At 39.2% G+C, this 21,448-nt stretch overlaps 1 protein-coding gene across 1 annotated transcript in view; it reads left to right on the top strand.

The window, feature by feature from the left end:
• LOC100692535 (integrin beta-1) overlaps nt 1-19,437 on the top strand; it is a 28,971-nt gene extending 9,534 nt beyond the window's left edge. Inside the window, exons 2-16 of the mRNA XM_003447451.5 lie at nt 2,481-2,547; nt 4,184-4,269; nt 8,904-9,120; nt 11,196-11,366; nt 11,487-11,725; nt 11,855-12,010; nt 12,181-12,276; nt 12,517-12,606; nt 13,036-13,176; nt 13,394-13,596; nt 13,863-14,101; nt 14,186-14,408; nt 15,314-15,549; nt 15,954-16,120; nt 18,254-19,437. Of these exons, the coding sequence (XP_003447499.1) occupies nt 2,481-2,547; nt 4,184-4,269; nt 8,904-9,120; nt 11,196-11,366; nt 11,487-11,725; nt 11,855-12,010; nt 12,181-12,276; nt 12,517-12,606; nt 13,036-13,176; nt 13,394-13,596; nt 13,863-14,101; nt 14,186-14,408; nt 15,314-15,549; nt 15,954-16,120; nt 18,254-18,319 (2,397 nt within the window). The 3' untranslated portion in view covers nt 18,320-19,437. The remainder of the gene's footprint in view (nt 1-2,480; nt 2,548-4,183; nt 4,270-8,903; nt 9,121-11,195; nt 11,367-11,486; nt 11,726-11,854; nt 12,011-12,180; nt 12,277-12,516; nt 12,607-13,035; nt 13,177-13,393; nt 13,597-13,862; nt 14,102-14,185; nt 14,409-15,313; nt 15,550-15,953; nt 16,121-18,253) is intronic.
• The last annotated feature ends 2,011 nt before the right edge of the window (nt 19,438-21,448 follow it).

Below are 21,448 nucleotides of genomic sequence, written 5' to 3'. Positions count from 1 at the left end.
CAAAGATTAGCACCACAAATACCAATGCCTTTGACAAAAGGAGGCATTGAGTGCCTTCAAATCTGTCATCGCTCTGTAATTTGTAGTCGACAGAGTTGGCCTTCAGAAATGTCGGGGTGGAGCCCAGAGTCTTCACATCCTGCTGGATGTGTTTCATGTTGAAACATTTTGTCCGTCTTGCCACACAGTCTTGTTTGTGTCCGAGTTTTAGTTGGTTGTAACTCTGAAGAGAGATTGTTTACTGATCAACTGAAAGAGTGAGCTATAATCTGTTGTTTGTGACTGCAAAGATTTTTTAAAATAAAAAAAGTCACACTGCAGTGCATTGTTTTTTTGTTTTTTGTTTTTGTTTACAGAAATCAGAATCAGAAATACTTTATTAATCCCGAAGGAAATACATGTTCTTATTTTTTGAACTTGCTTTAGGTCAGTCAGTATTTCTGATATAATAGGAAGTGGTTATTTTGTGGTTTCCTGTGCTCTCTGACCCACTGCACAACAGCAAACATACATACATGCATCTTTCATATCAAAACTTGTCTTACATAAGTGTTAAGTGACCTTTCTTTTTCTTGGGTCATATGAATGGACTTTTGTCCCTTGCCTATTATCCTAACACTATCCAAACAAACTAATGACCAGACTATTTTGAGTCACAACGATTGGATTTCCTTTAAACAGAGACTATTTCCTTACTGTTATCTTACTGTGAGTAAAACACTGAAAATTGGTTTGTGAGTTTGAGGATTGGGCAGACAGTCAAGAAGTGTGTCACTGGAGATTTGATAACAGCACAGATTCAGGAGGCGGTATGAAACAGCCTCACCAAATATGGGAACGGACATCCATGTGGACACCCTTAACTCTTTGTTTTCTGGTATGGGTGGGGTTTTCTGATATACATATTATTTATTTATTTATTTTAAACAAAAATGACAAAACTAATAAACAGACAAGAAGAAATAAAACTAAGTTGCGCGCAACAGTTAGAGGCTGTTGTATCTTCTTGCATGTCACATGGTGTGATTCAAAGCTTTTCCTGCAGGCATGCTTTTACTCCAGCGGTGTAATCAGATGGTCAGTTTTTAGTGGTTGAATTCTTAAAATCTGTCACTAAATTGTTAAGGAGACTAATTAGAGTGCAGTAGGATTCTCTGCATGTCATGTTTCTCTTTTCTTCTTTATAAATGCACATTCACACCTTTTCTTGATCTCATGATGTTAACTACAAGCTTTTCCTTTTAAATACTTCTAAATGAATACTAATGTTTATTTAGTGTCTTATAGTTTCTATATCTTGTATTACAGTTGTCTAATTTAAATTGGGAGGAGTTACGTATTTCACACTAGCTAATTATAGTTTGCTAATCTGATGCCTGGGTTCACAGTATGAGTATGAGGTACTAAACCTAAAGAAAATCTTGATCATCTCAGTTCTGCTTTTTTTTTCTTTTTCCCACCACTTTTGCTGTGTGGTTAGTACACAGTGTGGTAGAAAGGCATCTGCTTAATCAACCACAAGTTATTCCTTCCTAGTTTACATTCTCTGGTATGGGTAGCTTGAAATTTCGTCATGCCTGCTAGAGTCATTACATGTTTTCTGTTTAAGTCATTATGAGATACTTAGACAGTAAAGCCTAAGAGAACACTTCAGTCTTGTTCTATCTTCCTACTTTTGTCGAATTTCATTAGTGTCCCTGAGTTGGCCTAAAAGCATCCAAACACAGTCCGCCTGATACAGTCAGGAAGCACGTATGTTGATCCATTGAAGTGATGATGAGCTGGCAGCTGAGGCCAGCTGAGTGTGGGTGAATCAGCCTTCCTTATTTAGGATTTTCAAAATGGGAATAGCTCCTCCCTGCTGCTGCTTTCATCTCATGGTGAAGACAGAAGCTCAACAACATATGATGAGATAGACATTAAAAGACTGTCATGATCAAGACTTAAAGCCTGTTAATTCTGTGTTTTTAGACATTTGACCCCTGTGAGTCTGCAAGTTTGTGTTGTAATATTTACTCCAAGTTTTTCAAACTAATAAAGCTGAACTAAAAATTACATTTTATTAAACAATCAAGTGTCAACTTAAATTAGCTAATTTAGGTTTAACTAAGTGCAATGCTGTAGTGCCATAGAAGGTAATGTATGATGTGCAGCTGTAATGAAATTAAAAACTGAAACCTGGTATGTTTTTAAAAGAAAGCCATCTTCCTGTATTGGAGGCCACACAAGTTTCAGATCTCACTGTGTTTGAATGTCTTTAAAGTTGTTTTTTTTCGTGCCACATTCAACCTCCAAGACCACAACAGCATATATGCCAGCACCTTCCTCTTTCTCTTTGCTCTCTTAGAATTCAGTATGATTGTAAAGCCGTTTCAGCATGTGCAGCTGTTGTGCACTGTTTTTGAAAAAAATGTGTTCAATGTAGATGTTTTAATGTCATCTATCAGTGACCTGTTTTGTTTTCTCTGTTTATTTTGCAGATGGACCTGAGGTTACTTTTAATAGCAGCATTATCAGCAGCCCTCAGTGGCAGCTGGGCACAGCAAGGTAGGAAGTTAAAGTTCCCGTTTTGCTCCTTTTCTTATCTTAACTATTAATTATAATCTAACCTACTGCACAAGGTATTTTCATCCCTCTGCAGTACAGCCATGAGAGCACTAATTTACTAATATTTTTTTTCATCCTAAGAATGTTGAGCTGTTTCTCTCAGGAACCTGTTTCAGGGAACTAAACGGGTCAAAGTCAGCTGATGTAGCAACAGCTGTTACATGCAGCAAAACCGAGATACAAGGCCACATGTAGGCTTTTGCAATCTTTTAAAAAACACAAGCACTCACACAATATAACAAGCAGAGTGAAGCCTGTTCCACGAGTATGTGAGGGTTTCCTTAGGCCTGCGTGACATAAATTTCATAATTACAAAGTGTGAACATGAGGCACTGTTTGCAGACTCATCTTCAGAGGTGTTATCGTCACATGCATTGACAATATAAAACGTGGGCCTAGCCACAGAGATGTCATCCACCAGTTTCTGATGTCCCATTGTGTTTTGGTGATTTGAAACTAAAGGTGACGAGTAGGAGGCGAATCTGACCTGGCGAGCACACCACTTAGCCAAGACCCTGAATAGTCTTTGTTTCTGACATTTAGAATGACATAAAATATGCAAAATGGATTTAATGTTTTTGACTTAATAGATTTCCGTAGGATAAGGTATTTTTTGGAAGCCACAAAAGTCACCCCTGCTGGGACGTTTGCAATGGTTTAGCCTTTCTCTCGGTGTGCTGTTGATGATTTATTCCAGTTGCTTAGTTAACTAACCGAGTCTCAAAATATACATATTTGGTAGAAGGCAGAATTTCCTGGCTTGGTGGTTTGCACATAAGGAAGGTGTTAAGTGTGCATGTGGTCTTTTGTCATAAAAATCTTCTGTATTTTGACTGGCTTCCTCTCCTCCTCATGGAGCATCTCTGTATTAGGTTTGTAGAGTTTAACTACTGCAAAACCCAGAACTTCTAGCTCACTTGACCACTCCCACTGGCACAGAATCTCTTTCCACTTTATCACTGCCTTATCAATCTATATCTGATTTTTATTTTTGACTCGTTTACTTTGTTTCTGCTATTCTTGATCTGACATCTGACTGGGTTTTAAAAAATAATCGTCCTTTCTTAAACAATTAGCATCAAGCCCAGAAGTACTAGCCTATGAGTATGTACTTCTTTTTTCCATGAAAACTGCCCTGTAAGAAGTCTTACAGAGGTCAGTAAAGTACACAGACCACCCAAGAACCACCAAATAATTCCAGAAGTAGAAATGATTTATTGTTACACTTTGTTTTTCTTTCTTTTCTTTTGCTCTTGACACACATTATGAATGATGGTGATAGAAAAGTTTTCACACTGGCTTGTTCTCATCCTTTTTCCCTTTCAAATCTTCATTCATGGTTTTATGACTGTTAGTCCTTTTGGCCAACAGTTGGAGTTTTTTGTTTTATGGGGTTAGGTCATTACTTGGTGAGTTGTCTGGAGCGTTTCCCAGCATGACTCAGTTTTCTGGGGGGGAGGGAGGGAGGGAGGGGGGGGGGGGGGGTGCTTTCCAGCCAAAAGCTGCTTTGAGTTAGTGAGCTAATGGAAAAGACTGTATCATCTTGGCTAAAAGGAACTTGTGTCGTCTCTTTCAGATGGAAGCATATGCATCAAGGCAAACGCGCAGTCGTGTGGGGAATGCATCCAGGTCTCCGAGATCTGTGGATGGTGCACAGATGAAGTGAGTTGGATCAGCAAAGCTGTGTCAAAGCTATTTTATCACATGAGTGGAAACTATCAGAGAGCTCTTTATCAGTGAGGAAAGTTTCAGTTTCCTTGAGCTGCGCAAAGTGATGAAAACTGTAATATCTGTCATTGTCACCATTATTAAATAGGAGTACAAGACTAGAGTCATTCTTCAATTCAAAACAAACAAAATGGTTTAAGTGACAAAATGCCATAAAATCCATTTAATTAAATTAACTTTCACCTTTGTTGTTTATATGAATGTGTGCATATAATCTGTTCTCATCCTGTAAGCAGTATAAGTACTCAGGAGTTAAGAGATTAGAGACTTGTCCTATTTTGTTTTTCACCCAATGGCAAGTAAACCACAGTTGGTCCATTAATTGTAAACAGCAGTGCTGCTCCTGCTGCTGCTTCTTCACTGGAAACTTGGTCAGGATGAAGCTGCTTAATTAGATGTTTAGTGTACCTAAGGCAGATTTTCTTGCTGTGGTTGAAATACACTGAGCAAACAGACCACAGTATGAGGAAAAGACCAAAAACACTCAGTTGGAATTAAACATTTATGCACAGTAACAAACAAATGAAAATGAAGTTCTTTTTATGCTGTGTCAGTGAAGTTAACATGAGCAAGTAGAAGTTTTGATTACAGTTACTTCGATTGCAACTAAAAATGGATTTATAATCCAGCATATATTTAAGTTGGTACACTAGACAGAGAGTGGGGCATCAGGAGCTGTACTTTCTGCCCCTCAGTGGCACAGAGGTCCCATTTGACATGGGCCAATCTTTAACCTGCTAGTTCCCTAGTATAAAGTCTCAGTGGTATTAGAGTGGGTGGGCATTTCCTGCCTTCTGCATGCTCTGTCCAAGCAGCTCCCTCGCCTTATCAGAGGATACAGAGCATTTCCATTATTCCAAATAGCTCTGAAGCAGACTATTTCCTGCTTTGCGCTACTTGTGAGAAAGGATAACCGTGGAAAACATACTGACCTGATTCTCTTAAAACCAAATAGCATTTATGTATGAACATGCCTGTAAATTCCACTTCTACTGTCACCGGACTTCAGTGTACGGTTATAACCATGTTTAGGTGAGAGACTCTTAAAATAAGTGAATTTATCTGAAATGAAACAGGGGGGAAACACTGACTGATACCTGTTTAAGGTCTCGTGTTCACTTTAAACAAGGTTGTGGGAACACAGATCAATAAATTCCTACACCTGGTTAGCCTTAGATGTATACATATGTATATGGCACATTTTACATTTCTGTACATGTTCATTGCAAAAAGAGAGAAACTAAAGACAAAAAGAGCAAGATTAAGCTGTAATGCAGCTTAACCGCCCAGGTAACACAAACAGGCTTTAACCTGCACCACATTTCAAACACTGAAGAAGAACAACCCTTAAACTGTCCACTTTTGTTCTGCACAGAATAAAAACACTGAAACAGGGAAAAAATTAAATTGATTAGATGGAAATGCTGAGTTTTATTGGAGAGGATGGTGGTGGGCCAACTTAAGGAAAACCATGTTATAGTTAAGGTGAGCCTTTTAGTGAACTGTTGAAACCATCTCAGGGTTAAATGCTTTTGTTCTTGTCATGTGCCAAGACAACTGCATTCCTGTTAAATCATGTCTGCTGCTCTCTATCAGCCTGCTGATATCCACCCCTGAGATTATGAAATCAGGACTCGACTTCAGTTTGTAGTTTAGTGAAGTCGTTTGGAGCACCTAAAGAGATCTCTCTTTAGAAGAAACGCTCTCCCGCAAAGTAACTCTGCTTTAGAACATTATACATTAATTTCCATGTGACTGAATTGTCCCTGCATGTTGCCTGTTCTTCTGTATATTGTCTGTGTTCACCCTGCCCTCTTGGTGTATCTCTATAATGCATCTCATCAGATTATGTGCAGCTAGATGCAGGCAAGAAGAAAAAGAGGTGTTCTCCATGTCATGAGGTTTTGGAAATAACTGAGTCAAAGCGCTATTTTCGTTTTGACTGGGTTCATTGTCTCGGCTTCTCCTCGACTGCTCCTTGTGGTGTCTCATGTGCATCCAATCTATATTCTGTGTTAGGCCTTTCAATCATCTGTTTCTCCTTTTCTCTCCTTTTTACAAGTAACAGATTAAAGCAGTGCAGATTTCAGGAGACCTTAGCCTTATCTTATGTTTCGTTCCATACTTTGTCATTTCAGCGTTCATGAGATTTGTATCTGCAGCACTCATGCTCCAAACATTAGTATGTTTATTAGCTAAAATGACTGAATGAGTCTATAACCTTTTTTACTTGTAAAGTGACGCATTTAAATCAGTGTCATTTAAAAACACTGACATTGAGGCTCCAGAATATAAGTTGCTCGATGGTGGATTGAAGCCTGGTAGAGAAATGAAAGACACTAAGCCTAATTTTGGAAAATTAGATTTTAAACATGAAAATACACTGTTCATCTTCAAAGATCAAATTATTTAATTTTGTTAGGCTGATAAGATGCATGAATTAAGGAAGTAGCTTTGTCGAAAAAAAAAAAAAGGTAAAGAAATTAAACAAATTCAGTGAAAGGAAAAAAAGGGAAAAAAATCCTTAATTTGAAGGGTCTGAAATGGTAAAAGCTGTGAGCAAGAGTGTGACATGTAGCCTCAAAATTATATAATCGGGGGGGAAAATTCTCATGTATATATTATCACTTCATTTTCTTTGTGGTAATTTTCTAATTTTTAACATTCACTACTACCCATAGCATTAGACAGGGTTACCTTCGTGTTACTAAAAGTCCTCCCTTCACACATGTTGAATAAAAACAGACCGATATTTTCTACCTTGGGTCGAACTTTTGAACCAGCTTCTTCAAGCCCAACTTCTCCACCATGTTGCAAACTGTAGGGAACATGAATGTGTGACATTGCTATAGCGATATATTTTATATCATGATAGTATTACTACTATACAGACGACATGATACTGCACAGCCCTGCTATGTGGCATGTTTATTCACACCAAGATAATATATAACTGTGAAACTCAGTTCAGTTCAGTTTCCCTTAGCTCCAAGGCGCTTTATATTGTAAGGTAGACCCTACAACAATACATTTAAGAGAAAAACCCCAACAATCATATGACCCCCTATGAGAATGCACTTTGGCCACAGTGGGAAGGAAAAACTCCCTTTTAACAGGAAGAAACCTCCGGCAGAACCAGACTCAGGGAGGGTCGGGCCCATCTGCCGCACCCGGTTGGGGTGAGAGAAGGAAGACAGGATAAAAGACACGCTGTGGAAGAGAGCCAGAGATTAATAACAAGGATGATTCAATGCAGAGAGGTCTATTAACACATAGTGAGTGAGAAAGGTGACTAATGAAGAAATACTCAGTGCATCATAGGCCATGTCCACACTACATTTTCATTTGAAAACGCATCTTTTTCTCCCCAGTTTGGCCTTCTGTTCACCCTGAGACGGCGTTTTTGGTCAAGGAAAACGGAACATTTTGAAAAGCTCTCCAAAGCGGATACATTTGAAAACGCAGTTTTCGCATCACAGTGTGGACAGCTTAACTGCAGGCTTTCGGAAACGATGATGCATTTTAGTCATATGATGTAGTGATGGGACCAATTAAACTAAGATGGCGGAGGGCATTATACAGCTGTTGTTTTGTTTGCTCTCTCAGTTTTGACAGCCCTATTGAAGATTAATATCAGTTTGTACATGCTCCAGATAGCTTTTATTCAAATTCTTTAATTCTCACTCGCTTTTGCAACTTTGTACTTTTGTGTTAATTGCAGCAACAACTCCACCTCATTGTTAGTCCATTTAAAAAAAATTGGTACTTTTCATCAACATTGTGTCGCAACGTTTCAAAGAGTAAATTCAAAGTAAATAAACGGCAGACAGAAATGACGCAGGTTGAATTGTCTTACATTTCACACATGCGCAATACAGGAACGTAAGCGTTTCAGTCGTTTCAGTGTGGATGAACAACTGTTTGGAAACGATTGAAAATGCTAGTGTGGACACGGAGCATTTTTAGACGAAAACACCGTTTTCAAATTTACCCGGATCAGTGTAGACGTAGCCATAGGAATCCCCCAGCAACCTACACCTATTGCAGCATAACTAAGGGAGGATTCAGATTCACCTGATCCAGCCCTAACTATATGCTTTAGCAAAAAGGAAAGTTTTAAGCCTAATCTTAAAAGTTGAGATAGTGTCTGTTTCCCGAATCCAAACTGGAAGCTGGTTCCACAGAAGAGGGGCCTGAAATCTGAAGGCTCTTGTTCTTCTTTTAAATACTCTAGGAACAACAAGTAAGCCTGCAGTCTGAGAGCGAAGTGCTCTAATGGGGTGATATGGTACTATAAGGTCATTAAGATAAGATGGGGCCTGACTATTCAAGATCTTCTTTGTGAGGACCAGGATTTTTGAATTCTGAATCCTGGTCTTCTGCCACATACAAGGATGTATTATTATTCATTCTTTCACTGATTAGGTTATTGCAGCAGCGTGGTTTTCCTTTCACAATAGAACCCAAAAAGAAAACACAATCCAGAAGAATTTGAAGAAAATTATCCCGGTCTGTGGTGGGAAAAGCATTTGGAGTAATTCTCTAATGGTCTTTTCTTCTTTTTGCAGACGTTCCTCTCAGAGGGTGAGTCCAAATCAGCCCGCTGTGATGATGTGAGCTACCTGAAGAAGAAAAACTGCAACAATATTGAGAACCCCCGCGGCAGAACTGATGTCATCCAGAACAAAAGTGTCACCATTCGCAACAAGGATGGGAACATAAAACTCAAGCCTGAGGAGATCACACAGATACAGCCTCAGAAACTCAAAGTGACGCTCAGATCTGGTAAGTAGGCGTATGCTGATGCTATTTTCCTGGCCATTTTTACATTTATTAGCTAGCTGTTACGGAGCATCGACTTCAGTGTTTTCACCGATGACATCTTGGTATTTTCAAACCAGATGTGATGAGTGATGGCGGGTCTGACTGTGAAACCAAGGACACAGCAAACTCATGGGCTAACATTTGTGATTAGCAAATCAATAGCCAGTGAACATTCCCTGGATAATAGTGGTTAGTGATGGTAAATTTGATTCTTTTTACTGAATCGAGTTTTAATGAGTCACTCACCAAAGTGAATCGGGTTTTTTGAGTCATTTGATTCACTGAGTCAGTTGACCAGAGAGTGCAAAAAATGTACATTTTCACTCAAACTTAATTTCTTTTCTCTTTTCATGTATATCCTACTGCCTACTGCTAAGATGAGTGATTCTAAAAGAAAACAACTATTTTATAGAGCAAAAAAATTTCTAAAGGGAACATTTATTTTGTTTATTTTTATTTTATTAGTATTTTCCTTAAATGTGTCAAATATATATTTTCTCATCTAAATGTCCACTGAGCTGTGAGCCAGGGGGCGGTAATGCGCCTTAACATTGGTTGCCAACCAAGAAGAAGAAGAAGCTGTGAGCCAGGAGGGAGGGGGTGAGTGAGTGAGTGAGTGAGTGATTCGTTCGCTCTATGATTCAGCACAGGAGGGAGGGGGTTAGCGAGTCCTGAGTGATTCGCTGGCTCTATGATTCAGCACAGGAGGGAGGGGGTTAGTGAGTCCTGAGTGATTCCCTTACGCTTACGATTCAGCACAGGAGGGAGGGGGTGAGTGAGTCAGTGAGTGATTCGTTCACTCTACGATTCAGCACAGGAGGGAGGGGGTTAGTGAGTCCTGAGTGATTCGCTGGCTCTATGATTCAGCACAGGAGGGAGGGGGTGAGCGAGTCCTGAGTGATTTGCTTACCCTACGATTCAGCACAGGAAAGGAGGGGGTGAGTAGCTCAAATGTGCTGTTAGCATGTTAGCAGAGCGATGCTACTGTGAACCGAGGAGCTATTGTCTTGATGTGAGCTTCTACTCAGGGTTTTTTCTTCCAGTTCAGAGCAGAAATGTTTTTGTTAAGATACTGGATGTTGTGTTTTTCTCCACAATTTTAATTATAAGCTAGATATGTTGCTGCTAACAGCAACAGGGATGAGTCAGTGAGTCAGTTGGGCTTGTGAATCATGATTCACGAGTCAGTAAAGTGATTCTCGAGTATTGAACGATTCGTTCATGATTCGCGCATCACTAATAGTGGTGACCATAAGCTACCGCATGATTAATGTGGCAAAATTTAAAGCCAGATGCCCTTCCTAATGCATCCTCTTGTGTCTGCTTCTGGGATCAAACTTTAGATCTTTTGCTTCTTAGGCAAATGCATAAACCACTGTATTATGAAGGCTCAGGTCTAGAAACTAGCAACTGAACCCAAAGTTTGGTGAGGTCACAGAGCTAGAAGTCACCTTGAAGACTTTTTCAACCAGAGGAATATAGATGTAAATATACATAATTTCCCCTAGGGATCAATAGAGTATTCTGAGTCTGATATCCTGGTTTAATTTCTTTTACACGTCACAGCTGTGTAAATACCGTAACGTAATTAGAGATTAACAGGTTGTGTTATGTTTCAATATAGCCTGAACTTTTGATGCTTTGGCAGTTTGCTGAAACTCTTGTCAGCAAACTGTTTTTATTTGGAGTAAATATGTTGATGGTTCATTGTTGGTATAATGTGGTGTAATGTCAAAGCAGTTTAAATTTAGAAGCCATTATATTTGTGTCAGTCTCACCTTTAGCCACTTTAAAGCTGGTGGACTGGAAAAGATCAGAATTTACAAGAATTATTTTAATAATTTTATCAGTTTGAAGAAGCTGGCATGATGCAAACTTAAATTTCCACAGATGGTGAAAAGAATTTGCGACCACCCCCCTTAAATGATCTTCAGTTTCCAACCCTTTTGTATTTAAGTGTAACTCTGGTTTTCCAGTAAAAACAGGAACCTTGTCGTTAGTCTAATAACTAACAATGCTCTGTTTTTGCCTTTAAGGTGAGCCACAGACTTTAGACCTGAAATTCAAGCGTGCTGAGGATTACCCCATCGACTTATATTACCTTATGGACCTCTCGTTCTCCATGAAAGATGATTTGGAAAATGTGAAGAACCTTGGCACTCACCTCATGAGGGAAATGCGGGAGATCACGTCAGACTTCAGGATAGGTACGGTTAAAAACATGAAACCCAATAAATGTCCTTCAAAACAGCAGAAAACCCTCAGCCTTCCAAATGAGTTTATAATCCCAAGTTAAGAAATGCTCTCCTTTTTTGTTTCGCCTTAAGGTTTTGGCTCCTTTGTGGAGAAAACGGTCATGCCTTACATCAGCACCACACCCGCCAGGCTAATCAACCCCTGTTCCAACAACGAGAACTGTACGAGCCCCTTCAGCTACAAGAACGTCCTGAAGCTCACCAGCAACGGAGAGAAGTTTAACGATCTGGTCAGTAAACAGCAGATCTCAGGAAACCTGGACTCTCCAGAAGGGGGGTTTGATGCCATCATGCAGGTGGCAGTCTGTGAGGTGAGCGTTTTATTATTTAAGCTTGTTTTTTTTTGTTTTTTTTCTCCATTTTTCTGTGCCTTCAAAATGCATAGAATATAAATAAGGATAATTAAGATAAATAAGGATATCTTCTTGTTTTGATCCCAGGAGCAAATTGGCTGGAGGAACGTGACTCGTCTGCTGGTGTTTTCCACTGATGCTGGTTTCCACTTCGCTGGGGACGGCAAGCTGGGCGGCATCGTCCTCCCCAACGATGGGAAGTGTCACCTGGAAAACGACGTGTACAGTATGAGCCACTACTACGTATGTACCATCATATCTTTAACACTAACAGTAAATCCAGGGAAAGCTGACTGAGAATGAGAGCTGTTATATGTTCACCTTTTTTAATAATGGTCTCAGTTTTATCGTCTGATCATTAATCGTATCTTCACATGATTCTTAGTTAATAGTTTGTTTTGTATGTTTAACAGGACTATCCCTCTATTGCTCACCTGGTCCAGAAGTTGAGCGATCACAACATTCAGACCATCTTTGCTGTAACTGAGGAGTTTCAGCCTGTTTACCAGGTAACCTTTGCGCATTGTGTTTGAAGGAGAGACTTTTTTTATACAAGCAGAACCCACACTGCTATATTGTCATGTATATACTGTATGTCTATCAATATTTATTTTTTTTATTATATAATGTTTTTTTCAGACATGAAATCTATTAAATTAGAGCTATAGATCAGCTCTAATTTAATGTAATCATCAGGATATGATTCATGTAAAATTAATTCTTTCTTTTGACTCTCGTTTCTCTTACAGGAGTTGAAAAATCTTATCCCCAAATCAGCTGTCGGCACGCTTTCCTCCAACTCCAGTAATGTCATCAAACTCATCATTGATGCCTACAATGTAAGTTGAACTGCCCCATCATCACATGATCTTCGACTCTCCCTGATGATCGGGGATTGATTTAGTATTGAGTTATTTCTCATGTATACATAGCCAGGTATATGTCATCTTCATCTCTGAGCACGTAAAGATTACAGGGAAACGTAACATAAACATAAGAGGTCACATACAGAGAAATTCAACGCAGATAATCCGCCAAATTTGAGAAACTGATGACCGGTGCTTTCCTCTTCACCTGTGTGTATGAATAATTTCCCTCTTCCATCATAAACACACCCAAGTGACAGATATGCCTTAGTTTGCCACTCCCAAAAATACACAATAATTATGAGGAATTAATTATTACTTACGTTGGTTATAAGCTGCTACTCATCTGTTGAGAGACAAAGTTTAATAAATGTTTGATTCTTATGTTTTTCTTTTTTGCAGTCTTTGTCATCTGAGGTGATTCTGGAGAACAGCAAGCTGCCCGAGGGCGTTTCTATCTCGTACAAAGCCTTCTGTAAAAACGGTGTGCAAGGAACAGAGGACAACGGCAGGAAGTGCACTAACATCTCCATTGGCGACGAGGTAATAGGATCCAGGCTTGGTCTCCATGTGTTAAGTGTAAAACAAGCAAAACAAAAATTATATCTAGGAGAAAGAAAGAGTTTAGGTACTCTGGGAAGAATGTGTTGAATAAAATGCATTTATTTGATGATCTGAAACATTTAAATGTGACAATCATACAAAAAAAACAGTTACCTTAATTGCCTCCTCATACGGTGTGATTCTCTCTGGTTTCCAGGTGTCTTTTAAGATTTCTATTGAATCTCAGAAGTGTCCTTCAGGTGGCAAGCCTGAGGTCATTACAGTGAAACCGCTGGGCTTCAATGAGGAGGTGTCGATAGAACTCAATTTCATCTGTGACTGTGAATGTGCCAAAAAGGGAGAGCCCAACAGTCCGAAGTGCCATGGGGGAAACGGGATTTTTGAATGTGGGGCCTGCAAGTAAGTATCGATGCAGAGAGATGTAGAGCTGCTGAGCCATGTATGATGGAGCATAAGGTTGTGTGGGTCTGTAATTTCAAAATATTCCTCAAAGTATTTAAGTTATTTGATTTAGAAGCTGGATTTAGGATCTGAGTGGCATACTTTAATCATCCACCTACACGAGCCGTGTTCTTTGTGTTTTCTCTAAATATTCAGTAGACTTATTGTTGCTTGTAATGTGACACTAAAACTTGAATAATTAAACTTTTGTTGTTCTGTGGCAGATGTAACGAAGGACGTATTGGGCGTGAATGTGAGTGCAGCAAAGACGAAGTCCGGTCAGACGACCTGGATGCCAACTGCAGAAAACCCAACAGTACAGATATCTGTAGCAACAATGGCGAGTGCCTCTGTGGCACCTGCGAATGCAAGAAGCGGGAGAATCCCGCAGAAGTCTACAGTGGCAAGTACTGTGAGTGTGACAACTTCAACTGCGACCGATCTGGCAACTTGCTCTGCGGAGGTAAGTGTTACAGAAGTAAACTCACTCGAAAATATGATTGATTTAACTCCGCACTGAATGCGTTTGATGCCTGTGCTCCATTAGGACATGGACGCTGTGAATGCAGGAAGTGCATCTGTGACGCTAACTACACAGGCAATGCCTGTGAATGTTCCCTGGATGAATCCACCTGCCTTGCCAAGAACGGGCAGCTCTGTAATGGCCGCGGTAAATGTGAGTGTGGAATCTGCAAATGCGAAGACCCCAAATTCCAGGGTCCGACATGTGAGGTCTGTCCGACCTGCCCCGGTGTCTGCACTGAGCACAAGTGAGTGTGAAGCTTTCATCTGTGGTTGGAGAAACAACATTTAGAAATCTCAAAATGTAAAGTCTGTTTTAACATGTAAGCTTAGAAGTTGTATGCCAAACTGAGTCATGTGATTTGTGATTAAATTCTAGTTAAAAGCCAAAAGATTTATCCTTGGCTTTTAACTAGAATTTCATAACAAATCATCTCAGAGACTAATGACTATGAATTATTATAAAACTTATTTGATACACATTACAAAACAATTCAAGGAACACTTAAAAAAAACAACAACACATCAGGCAGTTTACAGGACGCCAACAAGGTTCTGCCTGGGTCCTTGTCACTGGGAGCCTTTGGGTGTGGAGTTTCATGTTTTCCCTGTAATTTCATGAATCTCTCAGGTACCTGCGTTTCCTCCCAGAGACATGCTTGTGATTCTAAATTAGATGATGTGCTTGCAGTGCGTAGAATAAGCCTATGACAAAATAAACTCTGTGGAAGAAATGCTGTTAGTTTTAGTTCATGTCTGTAGTTTTAGACTTTGTCAATAGAGAGGCCTTTATGTTTAAGCCGGGCATGTCTGTATGACTGAGGCTCTCACAAAATAAATGCCTTTTAATTCCTGTTCTGAACTGACACTAAACATTTTCAGCAGTTTAAAAAAAAAAATAACAAACTCACTGTGGAAATTAACCCAAAGTACATTAAATCAAAAACAAAATGTAAAACTAAGTTAAAATTAAGAGTTGTCACTGTATTAAAATGATCACATCATCCTTTATCTAAACAGTTAGATTTTCACTCTTTTTTTTTTTCAAGTGTGGCAGTTCAGACTAGGTCACTGTTTTCCAGCATGGTGGTTATAATGTCTGGCGTCTTGAATATAAACACTTTGGTGAATAAACCACGCTGTGCTTCCACAGAGATTGTGTGCAGTGCAGAGCATTTGGGGATGGCGAGAAGAAGGAGATGTGCCAAAAGGAGTGCAGCTACTTCAACCTAATAAAGGTGAAGGAGCGTAAAGATCTACCTCAGCCCACAGACCAGAGCTTCCCCCTGACCCACTGCAAAGAGAAGGATGCCAACGACTGCTGGTTCTACTACACCTACGCCATCACCAAGAATTCCACCAAGGAAGTCTTTGTGGTAGAGAAACTGGGTACGGTCGACCCTGAGCTGATTTTGTCTGATTATCCTTTTATTTGCTTCCTGTTTATTGTTACAAAAGCAGATGCTTAGACAGTTTAATATTTCTACTCTTGGGTCTCTTTCATGTCATTGAGACTGGATTATTCATAATATGCTTATATAGGTTATCGCTTCTGTGCTATATGTAAGCACAGAAGCTTGCTTTTAGACTTGGAATATAATCTCCAGCAATATCCAAATATATCATACCCAAGGGAAAGAAAATGAGATGACAAATCTTCCCTACTTTTAAGAAAACAAGAAAATAGCCATTAATTTCACTGATTACTTATTTTCTATTTATGATAATTACGTTTTTGTTCTTTATATGAGCAACTGTTTTCATTGGGTCTCTTTGCTTTCCATTTCCGTTAGACTGCCCGTCAGGACCTGACATCATCCCCATCGTGGCAGGTGTGGTAGCGGGCATTGTGCTCATCGGCCTCGCACTACTGCTCATCTGGAAACTGCTCATGATCATCCACGACCGCCGAGAGTTCGCCAAGTTTGAGAAGGAAAAGATGAACGCCAAATGGGACACGGTGAGTTAGTAGAACCGGATCATCCACAGCACTAAATCACAGAGCCGTTCACTCGGGTTTAGGCTTTAAAAACATTTACCGTGCTGAAAGAGCTAGAGTTATTTAAGCCATTGTGTCACAGTCCGCGGGTTAAATTTGGTATAGAAGGAGGCTGCTTGTTTTAGATGGTGAGTGTTATAAGATGCAGATCATTTTAGACTGGGACTTATGCAAAACTACTCCAGTAGAGCTAGCAGAGCTTGAAATGAGCAAAATGAGTCCACTTTAAACTGTAAGTGTTAAACAAAAAGATGAGTGGAACTTCCTCCAGAATTGTGCATGTGACAAAGCTCTCTAGGCAAATATGTGAAGTAATCATGAGGATATGCCTCTTGCTGTGTGGCCTGTACTCAGTCCTCAATGAACCCCAGCTCTATGCAGTTGTGTTTGGTCTCTATTCACTGAGGGCAGGGAGTGGCCTTTTCTCTGCTGCTGGTGCTGCCACTCGCCGTCCACATGCTACAACTGCATGACCATAAAAGGCAACGGAGCAGAGCGAGGAAGCCTGCAGAATGACCACTGATGGAAAGCTCAGCAGCAGCTGCTGCTCGGTGTGAGGCAGTTACAGCAGCAGTGTTTACAATTTGAAGGGAAAAAGCAGAACACAAATCACAGCCAGCGTTGGTGGAAGATGACTCTAAATACTATTATTTACCATATTACAGACACACACTAGATGGCTTTGAATTTCTTCTGATAAACATGTCATGAAGTGGACTGTGTTACAGTCAGTAGTTTTTTTTTTGTTTTTTTTTTTAATCGTATTCAAGTCTGTTCTTCCTAGTTTCAACAAACCTTTTTAAAGAAAATGGGTTTAAATATTTTATTTTATTATCAAATGTTTTGGCAACACAAATGGAACCTATAAGGAAGAAGAATAAATATAAAAACGGTTTTAAAGAAAGTAGGAAACATAAACTACTGAGCAGCACTAATGACTGATAGTAATAGTTATAATAACGATAATTAGTTATTACAATGTATTGCCTTCTTAGACTGTTTTCTATCCTTTCCAGTGCTTTTCCTGATTCTCTCCATTTTTTTTCTTCAGTTTTTTTTCCATTCATCTTCCCTTCTTTTTCTTCTTGTTAGCAAGGGAACCCCATATACAAGAGTCCTATTAACCAGTTCCACAATCCCAGCTATGGGAATAAAGCTGCTGCCCTTTAGGTCAAAGTTTGTATTGCCCCTTCTTGCATGAGTGCAGCAATGAAATAAGGTTTGGTGACCGCATGTTGTGAATTTATATGCATGTCTAACCATAAATTTATATCCTGGACACATTGAAAAGCAGGTTTATTTTCACATTTGGTGATAACTTTATTAAGGTGTATCTCTGTGTTAAAACATTCTCCTACAAACATATAAAAAAGCAGCTGCATCATCTACAAACATGCAAAGCTTATAACAGCACAGCACGTTTTCACATGTGAAAACAAAAACCGGAACCTCTCCCCTGCTACAACACCCTGGACAGATCGCCACTTTGTTGCAGAGCTAACATGACAGCTCACTTTTTACATATACCATCAATTGACCTAACCTCATGCATGCCTTTGTGTTGTGGGATGAAGCTGGAGTACCCCACATGGACACATGGAGAACCCCTGAGCAGATCTGAACCCAAGATCTTCTTGCTGTGATGTGACGGTACTAACCACCGCCCATCATGCTGCCCGACCCCCCCCCAAAAAACTCCAGGGAAAATGGAGTTTGCATTGTCAGCTGCTTTTAGGACAGATGAAAAAATAAAAATAAAGCTGTCAGTAACTAGCTCAGAGTTCAGACAAGAGGGAAAGCACAGTTTAATTAAAAAAGCAGGACATTTTCTTCAATTAAATTAAACCTACTAAAAAGTTTAAAAAAAAAACAAAAAAAAAACAAAAAGATACTGTCATTATTTTGAGTGTGTGGACCTGCTTGCTAGGGAAAAGAAAGAGGTTCAAATATCAATTTGTAAGCAGCTGGCACACAAACACAAAAAGGTTCTACGCATGTTTCCCCTGTTCTGTTGAGTGCTGTGTCTCATTATTGCATTTACTGTGTTTGCAACGGTTTACTCACTTGCCTTTCTCTTTTCTTTGCATTTCTCAGGGTGAGAATCCGATCTACAAAAGTGCCGTAACAACTGTCGTCAATCCAAAGTACGAGGGCAAATGATGGAGCTTTGCCTACCTCGTGACAACACTGTATGGAAAAGAAAATGGGAGGGGCGGGTTTTATAATGCTCACTGTTTTTGTTTGTCTGTTTGTTTGTTGTTGTAGCCACCAAATAATAGCATTGCATTTTGCGGCTCTGTTCTATTAACTTTTGATCTTCTATGCATCATCTGTAATTTGTACAGTATGTATAAACGTGTGGTTTTTACGTTTTGGTTTTGTTGAGAGATTTTTTTTTTTTTTTTTTTTTTTTTAAATAGAAGCCATCAGTGTTTCAATGAGGGTTTGAAATGAATGTTGATAATGGACAGTAAAAGGAAGGGTTTCTTTCCAAATTATCGTGCATGCATAGAGTGCAGAGTAGGAGGCAATCAGTGTTTCAGAAACAGGCATACAAAAGTTTTACTGTGTCTTTAATCATTTTCAATGAGTGGGCGTCTCTTTGGATCGAGCCCTTCAGATGTAGTGCCGGGTTTGGCAGCAGCGGGGTGTGTACAGGAAGTGGTTTTTTGTTTAGGTTTTTTTTTTTTCTTTTTTTTTTTCTTTTTTTTCTTTTTGTGTTCTGTGTAAAGCCATACATGTATTCACAGAACAGAGCTGGAGGTGATGGTATGTTTGTTTTCAAAGTGACCTAATCCATCTGAACAATCATTTTTATTAAATGTGTCTTTGTGGAGAAAAGTTTTTCTTGGGTTGCCTTGCCTGATGAAGGGCAGCGGTGTACAGTAGTCTTACTGTTCAGCTCCAGGTTTTACTTGCTTAATTTAAAGCCAACTCAGGTCCTTTTATTCTTCTCAGCAATGCCAAATACACACAATTCTGCCTTATTTGCTGACTAAATTTGCTTATATTGTTTTTATTTGTACAATGTGAATGGTGGACAAGTGTCCTGGTTTACGTCTGAGTTACTACACCTAACTCTTTCAGAGGTGCCTCGATCAAACGTGCTTAATTAAAAAGAAATGGGGATGATGAAAAAAAGAGGATTAACAAGAGAACTTTTGAAAGGCTACGCCTGTTATCGATGTTTAAGTGCCTTTTTTGATTTCTCCATCACATTCACAATTGCGATTCTGCTTTCTGGAATTATTTATTGAATAAACCCCTAAAAAAATTTACCCACATTGTTAAGTGTCATTGTGTATTTGCTGAAGATTTGATGCAGTGGAAACTTACATCATGACATTAAAAATGACAAGATGACGCTCCAATGAGGAGTGTGGATGGTTTTGTTTACAGGCATAACAGCAAGACTGTAGGTATAGTAGTGGGTAGTGTTCTTATTTTATTTGTTTACATTATGAAATTATCAAGCATTTAAATGTTTTATCTCGCTTAATGCAAAAATAATTGAAGTACTATATTGTAATATAAGTTAAAGTAATACAATTAATGCATACAGTATGCGTGATTAAACAGCCCTGCTTTTACAGTAATGTAAGAGAAAAATGGGGGGGACAGAATATAAGAGAGATAAACATGTTTGACCATTTTTTTTCCTGCTGCATGAGGGTTGCTATTGCTTCATTTCATGATTTTTTTTTTATTTTATTTATTTTTTTTTTTTGAATACCATATCTGTCTCTGAAAAGGTGTCTGGTATCAAAGAAAAAAAGGGAGAAAAATCCCATGTTTTTTTTTTTTTGTTTTATGTTCTCTGTATTCAAAGATATTCAGAATGTATGAAAACAACTCTAAAAAGAAACTCAAGAGACCTGTTGAAATCATTGTTTATGTATTACAGACGTTCCTTTACAAAAAATTAAAAATAAAATAGTAAGAATAGCATAGCTCAATAAAATACATGAATGCATTAGCAAAATAGTTCAATAATTTAAAAAAAAAGTAGGAAAAATATGGATTCGAATAAAAGGAGTTCAGTGAGTAAAACTAAATAAATAAAACTAAATAAATTAATAAAAACTAAATAAATAAGACTGATAAAATCAATTTAAAATGTAATAATCTAAAAACCTCAGTCATACAGAATATAAATATTTTTTACTATTCTAAGTTTAGCATATTTTTCATTTTTTTGTATATAGCTTTTATTTACTTTCATTTTATACATTTATTTATTTATTTTAGCATGTAAATCAGCTACAAGCTAACGCTCGTCGTGACGTCGCCAGCCAATCACGTTGCACTCCAGCCCCGTGGAGCGTGACGCCTTCAGTCGAGGGCTCTCCACAGGTGATTGGTGGCCTCGGCGGGCCAATCAGATCGCGTCGTTTACAGCAAAGTTGTTAACCCCCAACAGTAGCACTTTGGTTTCCACCTCTCTAGTTTCAGCCAGCTTTACATCGACATGGAGTTTTCAGCAGCCAAAATAAGCCGTTTTTTGGTGGATATACACCGGACAGTGGCTCTGCCTGCCCGGACACCGGAGGACCGACCGGCTTTTATTATGAAGCCAACTAGAAGAAGTAGCTGTGGCTAACGTCAGTGGTAGTTGGGTTCCTCTGTGGCTAGCTGCGTCGTGTTGCCTGTCGTTTTTTTTTTAAACTTCTGACTTGCAGAAATATTGCCCATCTATTTATAAATCCCTGACGTGTGACCGATGGTCGACTTGGTGAGTATTTTTCTGCAATGTTTTTAACTTGAATCGATGGTCGCCTGGAAAAAAAGGCCCATCGTGATTAGTGTTTTCTGGCATCAGATGATTTCATACACGCAATCAAATTCCTGGCTGGTCAGCTGGATGCGATTCAGCACTAAAACCACAAGTTTCTAATCACTTTGCAACCTCCCGAAGCTAGGAGACCGTGATATGGATCAATATGTTCGGATGAAACGTTTATTGTTTTTATAAAACAAAAAAAATCTAATACTCTAGTTGTTACAGTTAGGTGGAAAAATAAGATGTCGGAAATCTGATCTGGGTTATTTGAGGGGGGTAAGAGAACACGAGCAAAAGGTGGCTTCCTCATTGAGAGGCTGCAGGTAATTTTTTTTAATATGATTTCTTCTCTGGAATTTCCATCATCATCGTTGGAAATGTTGCACTGGGGGATCATAGGCTTTAGGGTGTGTGGCTGAACAGTGCCAGGCAGCTCCTGTGGTCTGCTAGGGAACTGCTTGGCCCTGGCCTGCATGGGTCTGGATCATAGCCTTATGCCCCACTCCACT

This window comes from Oreochromis niloticus, linkage group LG18 (assembly GCF_001858045.2).
Source record: "Oreochromis niloticus isolate F11D_XX linkage group LG18, O_niloticus_UMD_NMBU, whole genome shotgun sequence".
Taxonomy (NCBI): Eukaryota; Metazoa; Chordata; class Actinopteri; order Cichliformes; family Cichlidae; genus Oreochromis; species Oreochromis niloticus.
Note: the sequence above shows the minus strand (reverse complement) of the source record. Positions and strands in the feature narration are given on the sequence as shown.